This window comes from Epinephelus fuscoguttatus, linkage group LG16, assembly GCF_011397635.1.
Source record: "Epinephelus fuscoguttatus linkage group LG16, E.fuscoguttatus.final_Chr_v1".
In the NCBI taxonomy this organism is placed as follows: Eukaryota; Metazoa; Chordata; class Actinopteri; order Perciformes; family Serranidae; genus Epinephelus; species Epinephelus fuscoguttatus.
In genome coordinates this window covers 8,247,378-8,262,874 of record NC_064767.1, presented here as the reverse complement: position 1 = coordinate 8,262,874, position 15,497 = coordinate 8,247,378, and the positions used below count along the sequence as shown (strand labels likewise).

General features: G+C 41.8%; 1 protein-coding gene across 5 annotated transcripts in view; it reads right to left on the bottom strand.

Moving 5' to 3' along the window:
• Nucleotides 1-8,620, bottom strand: part of LOC125903146 (girdin-like) — a 92,753-nt gene extending 84,133 nt beyond the window's left edge. For all 5 annotated transcript variants that reach the window (XM_049599859.1, XM_049599862.1, XM_049599864.1 and 2 more), the window contains exons 1-2: nt 8,000-8,620; nt 7,766-7,866 (exon numbers count right to left, since the gene is read on the bottom strand). In XM_049599859.1, the coding sequence (XP_049455816.1) occupies nt 7,766-7,866; nt 8,000-8,062 (164 nt within the window). In that variant the 5' untranslated portion in view covers nt 8,063-8,620. The remainder of the gene's footprint in view (nt 1-7,765; nt 7,867-7,999) is intronic.
• Between the last annotated feature and the right edge of the window lie 6,877 nt (nt 8,621-15,497).

Genomic DNA, 15,497 nt, shown 5'->3' with positions numbered 1-15,497 from the left:
TTTTGCCAACACGCAAGTGCAAGTATAACGTATATTAAAGATTCATAACATTAGAAATGTGGACTTTGACATAGAAAGGCTTTACTCATTTTCACAAAAACAAATTAAAAGATATATAAATGAAATTAGATAAAATGTCTGTAGTAGTTAAGACCTCCTATTTAATCACTTTTAAGGCCTTATTGCTTTAAGACTGAATTTAAGACATTAAAACTTTTAAAGGACCTGCAGCGAACCTGTATATACCATGCAAGGGTAGAAATGTCCCCACCAGTAGAGATTTGGCAACAGCTTTACCGTGGGAGCAAATCAGGGCTGGATTCTCGCATGATTGTGTGATCTCGTGATGTTGCAAATCTAGCTGCGTGGCAAGGTAATGTGCTTTGGACAGATATGGATGAGAATAGTAAAGGTGTAACTACAGAAACCTGTAAAAAAAATATTGTTCCCAGCAACCTTAAAGTTTCCATTTTGAAAGAATTTTACAGTTTGAGTTGTTTGTTTTTCACTATCATGCTCAAGATGGCTGCATCCTATTTTCTCATCTCCTTCCCATGAGAACTGTGTTATACAAACAGCCCAGTAAGGATCTGACCACTGGTATGTGGTCCTCATCACCCTATTTCCTCGTCTTGGCTTTTCATGGACTCGTTTCTCTCCTGTCTTTGTCTTTCTGTTTCCACAGGGCCTCTTCCCATTCCTCTCCTCTGGTACTGTATCCATAGGGACTGCAGCTAAGATCATTCCTGCCAAACTGGATGTGATCTGATGCGTTACTTTGTACTGGACTACAAGCACTTAGACCATAAAACGCTGCAATGCAATTCAATGGCTCCAATAAAAGGCAGCACAGATAATCTCACAAAGTAAAATTACTTGTAGAGTTCCTTTAATGTGACAACACAGTCATGCTAGACTCACAACTCTGAGTTCCTCTTTTTAACTGAACTGTTGTTCTTGGTCACTGATTAATCTTCTGTGCTGTTGATTCTCAACATAAAGCTGGTGTTAATGAAACACTTCCAGCAAATGACACACAGCAGACGTCTACCAGGGAACAGAAGCGATGACATCACTTTAAACGGCTTTTCAAATGACAACGATCTCTGTACACAAAAGTGTTTTAGCACCATTTCAGAAATAATTTCCATCCATACCAAGTACAACACACCTGAAATGTCATAACACAGGACCATTCACGTACACTGGGTATGCGCATGCTGATGTAAAGAAGATGCACTGTCTCTTCTGCAGTTGGTTGCTTCATTATGGAAAATGCTACAAAGGAAGAACAGCAATGGCGAAAAGTACAAGCAGAGATTTCTTTACTGGAATCGACAACAAGGTCACACAGGAGTAAAATGTGGTCAAGGCCGCAGAAAACATGGACTGGGAGTTGTTACATCCACTGATAGAGCCCCATCAGGAAGCGAACATGGATGTCTGTTTTTTTGTTTTCAAAAGTCTGTTTCCACATGTCCAAAATGCAATCCTGGAGTTTTCAAACTAAAACAGGCTCAGCAGCATTTCCAAAAGTCTCCAAAAGGTCCAAAAGGTTTAGAGAGCAAATATGCTGGAGTAGGGAAGACTCTAATTGTAAACATGGCAATGGCTATGTGTTTAAACAAGTCCCCAAAAACAGCACCTAGTTTTAAAGCCAGTGTTAAAGTGGCCAAACTTGGAATTACAAAATCTGGGTCCATCACGTGAGGTGATGTGGCCCAAATGAAAGAGCTGTCTGTAAATCAGTGGATACATTTTTTTGTGCGTCACAACCCCTTAGAAATTAGTCATTTTGCTATCAGGATTTGATTTCCAATTGATCAATAAGATTTCATAAGTCTCTAAGACCAGCGCAATTAAATAATATTTATCCCAATTTAAATTAATGGAGGGCTAAATCTCAAATTAGCTACTCGGCCAGTGCAGTCTCTAGTGTGCTTGCTCTATGGGCCCAACAATGCAAAAGATCTGGGTAATTTTATACCCTGAGGTTGAACTTTTTTGGCTTCATGCGCCACTGAGCAGCTTTCATAGAAATGAAAGGGGCTCGACCTTTGACGCTGTATCCAGTTCTCTGGTTTAAAACAAAAACGTATTAGTGGGGATGCAGCCCATCTCCCCTGAGCTACAGAACGACCTGTAACATGAAACAGATGGAGGAAGTGTTGAGTCTGCATGAACAGCAGCAGCAAAATTAACAGAAAATTGGAGGTCGATCCGGCAAATCTGATTAAGTATAATCAAATACAAAACCAGGGGAAATTCAAATAAACATTTCCCTAACTTGCTTTAAATGTCACTGTAAATCAGATCATTTTGAAATGCTATGTAGAGCTGAGAAACTAAGAGCAAACCTCTGTCTAAAAGCCTAAACTGGTCCCTGTGGGGTTTAACATGTCCTTGGTTGTGGGATTTTGAGTGCCTCACATTAACCCAGCCTTGTTAAAGTTTTGTCCTCTCAAGGTCACAGCTGCTGTTTCCTGTCTGACTCGATACACATCCTCCTGCTAGACAGACACAGCGAGCGTGGCATGGCACAAGGATGATTATGAGAGACGTCAGATTAATGTCCGATTCCACAATTTGATGAGGGAGGCCGCGGACGCCACCGTCCAGGCGGCAGCAGTGGGTGAACCGAACAGACTGACGCCCCAGCAGCAGCTCTGCCTGCCTCTTTTCTCTAGTCCAGCTGGAATCCCAAATATGTCTGCTGTAACTAGCGCTAGAGAAAGCAACAAAGGCTTCAACATGCTGCTCAAAGAAAACAGAGGAGGGAGAGCAGGAGAGGTGAGGCATGGACAGAAAAGGAGACACAGAGATGAGGAAGAAAATGACTCCAGCGGGGGGAGGGATGGGAGACAGAGCAAGAAGTACATTAGCAGAAGGAGTTCAGACATGATGGGAAAAGAGAAATAACAGAGAGACAGAGAGGAATGAGTTGATGGCGATGGAAGAGAGATAAACAAGATGAGGGGTAGGACATCGAGTGCAGTCCAATCTGTGCCTGCATGTACAATTATTTTCATTATCACTGAATCTGCATATTATTTTCTAGATTAACTGCTTAATTGTTTTGTCTGTGACATGTCTTGGTAGTAAAACCCCCCCAAGCTAGTTCCCTAGAATCCAAGGGACTGCCTTCAAATACGTTGTTTTTTTCCAAACAAAAAGGTCAAAACCTACATATTTAATTTACTTGAGAAAGAAATGGTGCAAATCTTTACATTTGAGAGGGTGGAACGGGCAAATTTCTGGTGTTTTTGCTTGAAAAAGGACTGCGGCATTTACGAAAAAAAGAGACAGACTAATTTTCTTTTGATTAATTGTTGCAAGGAAGGAAGGAGACCAGCAAAGGAAGCATGGGAAACTGTTTTGTTCTGTCTATTTCATTAAAAATGGCATATTAAAAGATCTTTCATAAATGTCTCTCATCAAGATAAATCATGTCTTGTTCTTGATTGGGATTAAAAGATCAACATAAACAGAATTTTTGCTCTAGGATACCGCATGCATTAAGGTCGTTTTCCCCGTCTTCTGATAGAGAAAAACATGAATGTACAAGACTTAAAAATATGAAGAAGAGCTGATTCACACGTAACTTTGTATGTGGCTTTTTCTAGATTCTGCCGGTAATAATAAAACATTGCCAGATGGCTGTCCAACCTCAGAATGTCCTACCGGAGCAACAAAGCCATAAAAAGCAGAGCATGTAACCCCCATATGTTAGTATAACAATTACCAAAGAATCGAATGATGCATTTGATGGTCCACAACAAAGGACCGACTGGGTCCAGGGCTTAAGCCAACACAAGTCACTCAGTGCTGTCCCTCCAAACCAAAACTCTTCTACAAAGCTCACTGGAGGAGTTCTGCGTTTGTGTATGCCTGATCTGTTGAAAAGCCAATTCTATCATGAAAGGAAGTGATGACAGCCGCAGTGAGGGCTACATCCTGTGCATGTGAGCCTTGGGAACAAAAAAATAGGCCTTCAACTCTGCTTCCAGTATTAGTACATCCATAATCACCGACTCATGGTTTACTTCTCCCACTGGCAAGCAACCTCTCATCTGCATGTCATAAGCAGAAAAATATGCAGATGAAATTGCTGGAAGGCGATAGTTCCCTTCACCTTATTTTATGCTGTCATCCCCATGTCTGCAGCCACTCAGACAGATTTACAGACATGCATGGATCTGTCTGAACACTCAAGCCAACAGACACATTGACCTGTACAACATGCATAGCAGCATTCCTCTCATCATCCACATTTCACCTCACTATACTTGCACTTTTTTTACTCAAACAAGCAAATAATCAGTTTCCCCAACTAATTTTTAGTGTCATTTTACAGTGCACACAATTGTCGTGCCAGTCAACATGACAAATGTTGTGTTAAAATCCAGCAGAACACATAAAATCTCCTTTTCTATACCTATGAGGGTTTGTCTCACTCTCCTAACTCCATCCCAGCAGAGTGTAGAGGACAGACTGACTGGTTCACCAAACAGGCCAATGAGCCAGCACGGTGCTACAGGATTGGCATGAAATCAGAGAATTCGACTGGACAGTTGTCACTCTGACAAAACTTTAATTGGCTCCCTCTTGCTGAGCGGGAAAACTAATTGGTTTGACAGCACTGAGGAGGCAATCTAATTGGCTAGGTAATGTCAGTCACAAGAGGGCGGGGGTGGGGGGACGTGGTGCCATCTGGGTGTCAGCAAACCGTTAGATAATCCTGGGGTCTCTCTTCTTCTGCTCTCCCATGCTGTCCCAGTGACAACTGCTGCCAGCCTGTCTGCACCGAGCCACACAGAGACATTCACACAGCAACACTACAGCTTACGCTACAACAGCTGACTTCACCAGTAAAAACGCTAAAAGCTCAAGTTTCCTCAGCCAGAGTACTCGAAGTGTGAGTTTATGAGAAAGAGAGAGAGAAGAAAAAACATGTTTAGCAATGTTATGTGCACACATTACTGACTTTCATCTACTAATGTGCGTTTATCTTTGTAGCATGAGTGTGTTTCTTGGCTGCAGAAAGCTTTTTCTTCAATGGCAGTGTTATTAGGGCTGAACCCTTGTGTTTTTTTGCTGTCAATGGCAGCTACTAACTGGAGGCTAACACCGGCGGAGCCTTTTTAGCACAAATGCATCAATCGCAAGCGGCACAATGCCAACCAGCACTCACTACACAATATTTCAAGCTGTCAGAACAGAGGGGGTGAGGAAAAAACAAAATGACTAAGCGAGAGGCAGAGTGTGTTTGTGGGAACCCGAGATTTTAAATGAATGCGACTCCTGTTAATTATCACCCACAGTTGCTCAAAGAAGTTGGAAAACACACCCGAGGTTTCTGAGCGACTTTTAATGAGTATAACAGTTGGATCATGTGCCCTGTTTCAACTACATCTCGGTCTTTAAATACTGAATTAATTAAATTCTATAAACAAACACGGTGAGGAAAATAAGATGTTTTTGATGGCTTCCATCATCCAAAAAAAACCCTACAGCAGCTGTTTAGATGTATGAGCTGTAACATACATTTTAGTTGATGATACAGTCTATTTTAGTTAGCTGTGCCCACTGGAGGTGACCACGTGGGGCTGGTACAGTGGGAGAGGCAGACAAAAAGCAGTCTCACCAACATAACATCTGACCAAGACTGTAGGCCTTTTGTGTGGGAGGGCGGCTGGGCAAGACGACTACCAACAGCTGCCTCAGTCCAAAAGAAAATGCACAGAAGAAAAAAAAACACACACTCCCACGCAGACACAGAAGCCCTACAGAACTGCACTCACAAATATAAACACACACAGTTGGCTGTGTGACTGGCAATCCCCAACATCCTGTCAGGCGATCACTAAGCCAGTCACAGTTCATTTGAGCCCAACGCTGGCTGTTCTGCAAGAGCAATCAACACACCACAGATAAGTCCCATCCAGCTCATGCCATTTATTTGCAGACAGAAATCCTACCAAGTGGTCAAACATCTCACTCTTAGCATGTAGATCTGAGGAGCTGCCATGTGGCTCTGCAATCAGGGGCTTGAATCTGGCTTTTGCATGTCGCCCTCTTGCTCTTTGTTTGCACATGTACCCCGTCATGTTTAAGGTTTTTAACCGTTTTAGCAATTTCCTGCCACATTCACCCTTCCCCCTCATATCTGTCTGGTTGCTTTCCATTTAACAATATCCCACTGGGGAAAATGCTCTAAAAATACTGCCGACGTGTTCATCGTTTTGATGAGGCTGTGTGTGGAAGAGGAAACATGCCCTTGTCCAACTGAACCTGCAATGGCCTCCTTTAACATCTTTCTGTTTTGAACGATTTCTCTTCAAGTGGGGAGACAGCCTGGAGGAAAAACAAGCATGGCAAAGAGAGGCGGAAGAGGTAGCTGAAACATGAAGGTAGGAGGCTTAGTGGTGTGATGCAGCCGAGCAGCGGGAGGTCGAGGACAGTGGAAGAGGGCAGAGTTAGCAGGAGGAAGAGGACACCAAGCGAGACAGGAAACAGCCCGTCTGGATTAATCAGCTCCTCATGCAACACAGCTACAGCTTAACCCTTCTAAAAACAATTCACACTGAGGTATACTGTGCACATATACAAAAACAAAGACACTTGTGCAGAGCTTCCTCTCACTGAGACATTCCTGCCAATCTAACCTTGGAATACAGAGGAGGTGACACTAGAAGTTGCCCTATGAAGCTGCAACACATTATAATCTCCTCTGAGGTGAAAATCAATTCCACCGGGAGCAGGCTTGGTTGAACGCTCCTTTGACAGGCAAACAGGAGGAGTAACTGCTGACAGCGTAGAGTGTGGCATTAGCGGAAAATATGAAAAATTGTCATGCAAGCGGGAAGTAGCTTCCCTGAGCCAGACAAAGGAATGGAAAGCTGTCTCCTGTCATGCTATATGTTCAGAGGCGACTGGAAAGAGATGAATTCAGACAGACATTCAATGCCTCATCTTCCCCAGCATCTATCAAGAGATCTGCAAATGCATCCACTTCACTTTTGATTCAACAAAAACAAAATGTGTGTCTGTGCTGTCGGGCCTGCTACATTAATGAAGGATCTGCATTGCCGTGTAATCTGCATCCAGATTCTGCGCTGCAACCAGTGTTTGCCTGCTTAAGGCTACTATTTCGAGTTTAATCTGCAGCACAGCAGGAAACGTGAGCTCTGTAGCTTCCAGGGGCGGGGTGTCTTCCAGGCGGCTGCAGATGACAGTCTAGGGTGACTGAATAAACAGGGCTACTGGAAGCTGGGGAGCTGCTTGCTGCCTCCCTGCACTATGGATGCTTGTGAACAAACCCACACAGCTCCAAGAGATCCGGACAATAACTGTCTGCGGAGATGTCTGACAGTATGACCCATGATTACCCTCAATACAGGGTCCCTTTGTGTGTAGCCTACATTCAGTTCAGTAGACAATTTCAAGTGCTGGACAGGGGATAGAGTTCTTGAAGAAATCCTTAATTTGGTCATGTGGGGTTGACCCCACTTAAAGCCCCAGGGTGTCATTATAGTTGCCTCTGATCCACACCCACAGACCCTGTCACTGAGCAAATAAACTGCACATATATCTTCTTATTTAAGTGTTTAAATTGGTAGCTATTTCATGGAAGTTTCAGAGGTATGCATCTATTAAAATGGTGCGTTTGAGGTCCCCAAGCAAAGGTCTGCATGCTCTTATTTGGGTGGTGATGCAGGGGGCAGACATGTTGGTATCATTTCTGAATCTGTGTCAAATTACTCACATCTCCAGCATGATCTCGTTCAGGTAAATCCCATCCACTAATTCAATATATTCCGATAACTGGGTGCCATCAGTCAGTGTCGCCTGCCCGACTGTCTTCACCTGAGAATAAATGGCACAATGCAAATAAGGTGTTAAGATAATCAATACACACTTCAAAGAGATGCTTTCACAGGGCAGGGCAGTTTAATTAGTGAGCTTAATACACGTTTGAATAGTTAATGAGGGAGCTTACCCAGCACACCAGAGGCGTGAGCATGAACTGCTCCAGCAAAGGGGAGAAAACCTCGCTTTCCATATTTTCCAGGGCGACTGGCGCTATTTAGATAATGTGCGCTCCTCGGGACAAATATGCGTCTGTTGTGGCTCCACTCATGTAGTTGATTCAATTAAACGGACGCTCATTTTGGCCGCTGGAAAAACCGGGTCCGGGGTTTCTTGGGGATATGCAGGAAGAAGGAGGAGGAGGAGGGAGAAAACGTTAATCCACAATCTTCTCGACGCGACCCAGCTGTTTCAGATGCCAACGACTGGGCTTGGCGACCTCATGGGCAGGAAATGAATCACATTTTTTTTTAAACACAAAGAAATTACAGACTACATGAGACCTGAGTCAGGTATGGGTTTAAACCTGCTCTGAAAAAAGGTCTATAAATGGCAAAAATATCTCACAGAGGGGAGTCTAACGTTAATGGGAAATATTCCTCCGACACGACCCAAAATATCCAGAGCGGAAAAAATCCAGAGGTTTAAGGTCCTGGTTTAGTCCTCATATGAATAGTGAAGTCATTTCTGAGCGGTTATTGGTCTGTCCCTCTGTCTGCCTCTGTTCAAATGCAGCATACGAGTGAACAGAGGGAGCTGAGAGGATGACTGGAGGACACTTAGGACCGCCTCCCTCTCCTCTGCATCTCCCTCCGCCTCTTTGGCTCTGACAGAAAAAATAGGGCATTGATCACAGCATCTCTGTCTATATTTCAGTGTGTTCTTAAAAAAATATTTGCCCTTTTTTATTACAATTACACTATTTCCTGGAGAAAAGTAGTGTTTTTTAATGATAAAAAGGAAACTGGAATAAGTTTGGTTGCAGCTCAAGTAGGCTACTTAAATTATAAGCAATTTATAGATATGCCCAAAAAGATTCTACTTATTTTATTCCTTGGTAAGAAGAAATATTTGGGGTCAATGCATACCTTTTGTCTGCATTTGCAGCCTACAACCTACATTCAAGCAGCAAGACAAGTAAGCTACTGACACCTGGTGGGTAATGTACAAAGAGACTGCAGTACTGTAACTACAGGAAATACTTAGTCTGTGATAATGTGGCAGCAACTGGTTGATTAATCGTTTAATCAATCAACAAAAATATTAATAGGCAAAGATTTTGGTAAATAAATAATTGTTTTATGTAATTTTTTAAGCCAAAAAAGTCAGTTTCCTGCCTATTAAATGTGATAATCCTGTGTCTTTTTGTCACACATGGTAATAAACTGAATAGCTTTGGATTTTTGAACTGCTGGTTCTATAAGACAAAACGTTTGGAGGCGTCAACTTGGGCTCTGGAAAACTATGCAGTACATGTTTCACTGTTTTCTGACATTTCATCAACAAAATGATTAATCAATTCATTTTCCGTAACTGCTTATCCCGTTAGGGGTCACAGGAGGGCTGGGCGAGAGGCAGGGTACACCCTGGACAGGTCGCCAGACTATCACAGGGCTGACACATAGAGACAGACAACCATTCACACTCGCATTCACATGTACTTGCAATTTAGAGTCACCAATTAACCTGCATGTCTTTGGACTGTGGGAGGAAGCTGGAGCACCTGGAGGAAACCCACACTGACACGGGCAGAACATGCAGGCTCAGCCTGGAGCTCCCCCACCCTGGGGTTTGAGCCTGATTATTCAATTAATTGAGAAAATAATGGGCAGATTAATTGATAATGAAAATCCAGATAATATGATCATTTTGCAACTATTTTAATAATCGATTTTTAGTCATTTTGCACACAAAAATGCCAAACATGACCTTATTCAAGCTTTTCTTGTGTGAAGACTTGCTGCTTTCCTCTGTTTTATATCATTGTAACCTGAATTTCGTCTCGGTTTTGAGTGTACAGTGGACAAAACAAGACATTACCCTGGGCTTTAAGAGATTGTCTTTGTTGCCTTTCGCTATATTCAGACATTTTATGGTCCAAACAATTATTCACTTGAAAATAATCTGCTGTAGGCCTAGGGTCACCCAAACAAGAGTGACTGGATGTCTATTCCAAGATGGGACGACAGAGGAGATACCACACCAATGTCACTGGGCTAGCAAGTCATAAAAAGATCCACAGGAGGAGATAAATGCAAAAAAAAGTCTATTTATTTAAGACATCTGTGCACAAAAAAGTGTACAACATGCAATAAATCAATAAATAAATCAAAATGAATGGTGAGTAAAATCAGCAGCAAACATTTCAGTCCTTGACTTTCATCAGTGCTACTGACATGAGTGCTTCACAGAACAGATATAAACCCAGACAGATTCCTACCAGTTGTAAGAAATCAATCAGCTGGTGCCACAAATTAGATGAGATCAGCTCTGAGGAGCAGACACATGAAAACTGAATCACAATGACCTTTCATACAAGGACTACACTATTCACAACATCCTCAAATGTCAATATGTGATTTTTTGTTGCCTCAAGTAGGCACAGTTATAAAGATACCATAGATGTAATGAAATGCCAAGTAAGGAAATTTGCAAGATATAAAACAACTGACTGACATATATATGTAAGCATAACATAAAATGAACATATATTTATAAGCTTTTGCTGAGTGAAGTTCTCTAATGGGGACGTACATTAATCTTATGCAGCTATTCGCACATTTGAAAGTAGAACTGCATTAACATCAGTTTAGCAGCATCCAGTTATTCTAAACACACACTATTTCTTTTAGCTGCATCAGCAGCAGGGTAATGACTGAATGATAAGCCCAAACCCACAGTCATTCACAAGGTAGGTAGAAGACACCTAATCAACAACTGATGAATGGCTCTGCTGGTGTGAAGGCCGTGAGGCCAAATAGCCAATTAAAACACAATCACTGGTGTGGGAGCTGGGGACCTGGGTCACCTCTCAGGAACAAGCACATTATTGTATGTTCCTCCTAAAACTTTAAATAAGCAGATTTCAGCAGCAGCAGCAGGTCTGTTGGATAAGCAGAGCTTCTCATTTGCATGTAGAATAACGGTTGCTGTAGTTGGCGCTTCAGCTTGAGGCTATGAGGTCCCAACCTGTTGTGTCTTGTTTTCAGAGAAACAGGTTTGACTGGAGGGTTGGAAACACATCAGAAGGGTACGGCGGAAAGTGCAGCTTCCCCAGAATCCATTGTTTGCCAAAACAACCAATGAAAAAGGGATTTTACTTTCTCTTTTTGGCTGTCACTGTCACGGCAAAATTTACATCTTCATCTAGGGATAACAGACAGCAAAGATCTAGATTAAGATCTAGCATCATGGTGAAGCTTGAAATATCATGTCTGACTGTATCTTTGGCCACCTTTCTCTACAGGTAGTAGACTGGTTTGGGCAAAGATCTGACACTGCAAAACCGTTGTTTGGAGTCTTTCTTCAAAGCCAAATGTTTGATGAGTCTACTGAGACACATTTTTTTGTGGAAATGCCACAATATCACATATCTATCTAGCTTTACCTGTTTTGTATTTTGATTTAGTTACTTTAAAGGTCCAGTCTGTAGGATTTAGAGACATCTAGTGGTGAGGTTGCAGATTGCAGCCAACTGAAACATCTGCCGTGTCCCAAGCGTGTAGGAGAGCCACATTGGCCGACACAAAAATGTGCATGGCCATATCTATCTATCAACCCAGTCCCACTCCAAAGTCGTCAAAATCTGGCACTTGGGAAGTGACTTGCGGCATCAGATGCTGACAAAAAAAAGCTGTCCTTTAATGTCAGCATGATACGCAGCTGGTTGCTGTTATAATTTAACAGCGGTCAGGGGCATCAGGGTGAAACACAGTGGGACAAGAACAAAAGTTAAGGTGGCGAAAGTCCAAGTAGGATGGGTAGGTAGGGTGTTGGATGGGTCCAACAAATATGAACTTTCACCCGGGAGAGAGGTGTTTGTGTCCCGTAAGATTCTAAAGCCAAACCCTGTTCTTTTTTTCCTAAACCTAACCACAAGGTTTTGTTGCCTGAACCCAATCATGTGCGTTAGTTGTTGGAGGAAAAAAAAACATCAATTCTTGTTGTTGTACTGCTGACGTAGTATTTTATTTTGAAAGAGACTGAATGTAAATGTTAAATTTCCTGTGAAAACAGAAGTGTACTTTGAAAGAAGACAAAATATGTAACAGGCAGAACTTGACACGGTGCCCCAGACTGCAACAACCAATGCACCCAGGGTACCTTGGACGTCGTATGTGGACATGGAAGGTCTGTGACCAAACGCAGATGTGTGACGAGGTCGGAGTGAGAATGTGTTGGTTTGTTCGTGCTGGGCTACTGTAGAAACAACATGGCGGACTCCGTGTTAGAGGGCCTGCTCTGTATGAACAGTTCCTTCTAGTGTAACACAAACACAAGGATTCTTATTTTCAAGTAATATAAATTATAAACTTATGAATATTATATTCCATTTCTGCCAGTAGATGCCTCTAAACCCTACACATTGGACCTTTAAAGCCTCTGAAAATGTAGTTTCAAATCTGAGCTTATGTAACTTTTGCTGAACAGTGGCCACTATGTCCAGAAAAATTGACAGTTACAGGAGAATGTTGTCCAAACGTAACACAATTAAAGCAGAGTCATTAAGTCAGCAAAGTGACTCAGTAATATGATTAACTGGTAGGAGGCCCCAGGGCAGACCCAGAACATGCTGGAGGGATTACATATCTCATCTGGCCTGGGGACGCCTCGGGGTCTCCCAGGAGGAGCTAGCAGGGATTGCTAGAGGGACGTGTGGAATACTTTGTTCAGCCTGCTGCCCCCGCAACCCAGCTTTGGGTAAGTGATTGAAAATGAATGGATGGATGGCTATTATTAGCATTAGCTTACATTAGCTACCATACTCTCCTGGTCACACCAGACCTAGTGAGGCTGCAGCAGCAAACCCACTCCTGACTGTGCTGAATTTAACAAGAGTGTGTTTTGCTGCTCGTGAATTCAACTTTCCATTTGTAGGAAGACAAATGTGTTGCTTCTACTTTCAGGTTATTCACACTTAAAGTATTTCTCTATAACACTAAATATTAACCTCTAAATGTACATAAGTCATAGTAAAAGTCTGGAAAAAATAAATATTGGGTGTGGTTTTTGTCACAGTTGGTGGACAGTGGTGCATTGAGTCCTGCCCACTTTAAACCAGTCAGAAGTGCACTGATAAAGCAAACACATTGACGAGATGCAGAATATCTGTCATGAATAATCATAACTAACCAAATTTGGCAGGAAATGTTGAACGCTGATTGAGCAAGTCAGGGCTATTATACTTTTTTCTCCAATTATACTATCACCCATTTCTCCCTCAATGATTCAATTTTCTTCTTAGAATTCAATAATCTTAATGATGTAAAAATAAAAGGGGCAATTTGCTTCAGAATCTACTCAAATCAAATCTTTTCAAATCAAATATATTTCTGTGGCAACCCGCACACATCTCCACTAACCCTCTCACCCCAGCATACAATTCAACACCGACGCAGATAATGAAAACCTTTCATGGCTCGTGCACAGTGCCTGCTTACCCACCCTGCAGCCTGAACTCAATTATGCAATGTTCAATTACTGTGGAGGATTAGGTGGATGTTTTGTGTAGCTCAGTGTGTTTGTGATCGTGCATGTGTGTTAGCATTTGCTTGTGCTGCTGCAGGATTCATTAACCTCAGATTGAACAGGGTGCTCCTGCCTGTTCAATCACAATCTGTTATTCATTATGCTTTTAGGAAGTATTGTCACAAAGCAGCATCCACCTCCACCTAATGACTCAGTGATACAGCAGCATTCCTCACACACACACTCAGCGACAAAGCAGGAGAAATTTACCCAGAGGAAACCCACCAACCGCCTCCTCTGGCTCAAACTCTGCAGAACCAGCACACATGGAAATGTTTCCTCTAGTTGGTGTTGACCCAGCCCAGGGATGTGAAGTACACAACCACAAAGCAGCACATATCTCTCTCTCTCTTGGAGCAACTGAATGACCTCGCTGCTCCTCGCTCAGATAAATTCTCTGTCTTTTTTATAAGACTGCAGCTTCCTGTTAGTTATTTCAGTGGAATTTACAAGTGACCACAAATATTTTGACTGTGGAGCTGTGTTGATCTCATGTGGCCTTGAATGCACGGTGGGCTCACTAATGCTGGACTGAATTGTTTAAATTATTAGCATTTCCTCTTTCTTCAAGTACCATACAACCTGACTTCCTCCAACAAGGTAATGGGACTAACATAGCTGAGTTTTTGTTGAGTTCAGACCCCTCATGCTCTTCTGTAATAAATCATCATACAGTAGGCCACATGAATGAGTCAAAACCTAAGCAGCATATTCTGATGTTTATACGACTTATACGAGAAATGACGGTGAAGAGGGTGAGAGAGGGAGAGGGGTATGACGTGCAAAAAAGGTCTCAAGGCTGGGGCGAACACGAGCAATAAAGTTATGTTGCGTGTGATTTAACCATTCAGCTACCAGTGCTTCCTCCATATAACTAGCTGAATAAAATTCTGTTGACCATAGTTATTTATTTAACCTTAATTTGAACAGGAAGTCCCATAAGATTAAAATCTCTTTTCCAGGTAGACCAGGCCAACAGAGCATGCTGTTACAAAGTTACAAAAATTGTAAAATACAGCATGTCAAAAAAGATGAGGTGAGATGAAAACAAGGCACATTAAAAACATAATATAATTTGAATTACAAAGACAATAATATATTACAAATACTGGGATTCATCCTGTGGACTCAGTGAATATTTATACCAATTTGCATGGCTGTCTGGCCTGAGTTTACTGAGTTTTATTGTCATGCTGACCCAATGATTGAGCTTGGACAAAATGTCCAGAGTTGACCAAAATTATTAGGGATCATACTGTGGGTATTATTATTTTTTTTCATGATATATGTACAGATATCTTGCTTTGGACCAAAGTGTTGAATAGACAGTCTGACATTACAGTTTGACTGATTTGATTTTGCTTTATGGTCAGAAAAAAAGTCTGAAGTCTTCTGTCTTGCATCCTGGGACGTCAACTGTTTATCAAAAAGTACAAAACAACATTTAACCAAAACAAAACCATACTACAAATGTTTTACGAAAGTGGGTGGATGCAGTGCATAATATTACTCATTCCCTGTCATATTAAGTGTTCGACCCAGGTACACTGATGCAACTTAGAAGCCATATTCTGATTTAATAGGTTGAGAGTGAGAAACGAATGAGTTCCTCAACCTGTGCAATCAAGCATGTGAGACTCTCAATCTTCTGTGTGATGGCAAAAGCTGATGTTCTTCAAATAATGTGTGAGAGAGGTTAAACGTTTACTGACAACACATGCAAGTTGTAAATTTAATAAATACTTACACTGATAGAAAAGTATGGAAGCGTATTGCATTCACTTGACAAATAAAAAAAAGCCCTGTTTTTCTGAGTCATTAATTTATTTATTTTTCTGTTTTTTTGTGTGATTTTTTCTGTTTTTCTGAATAATTTTTTC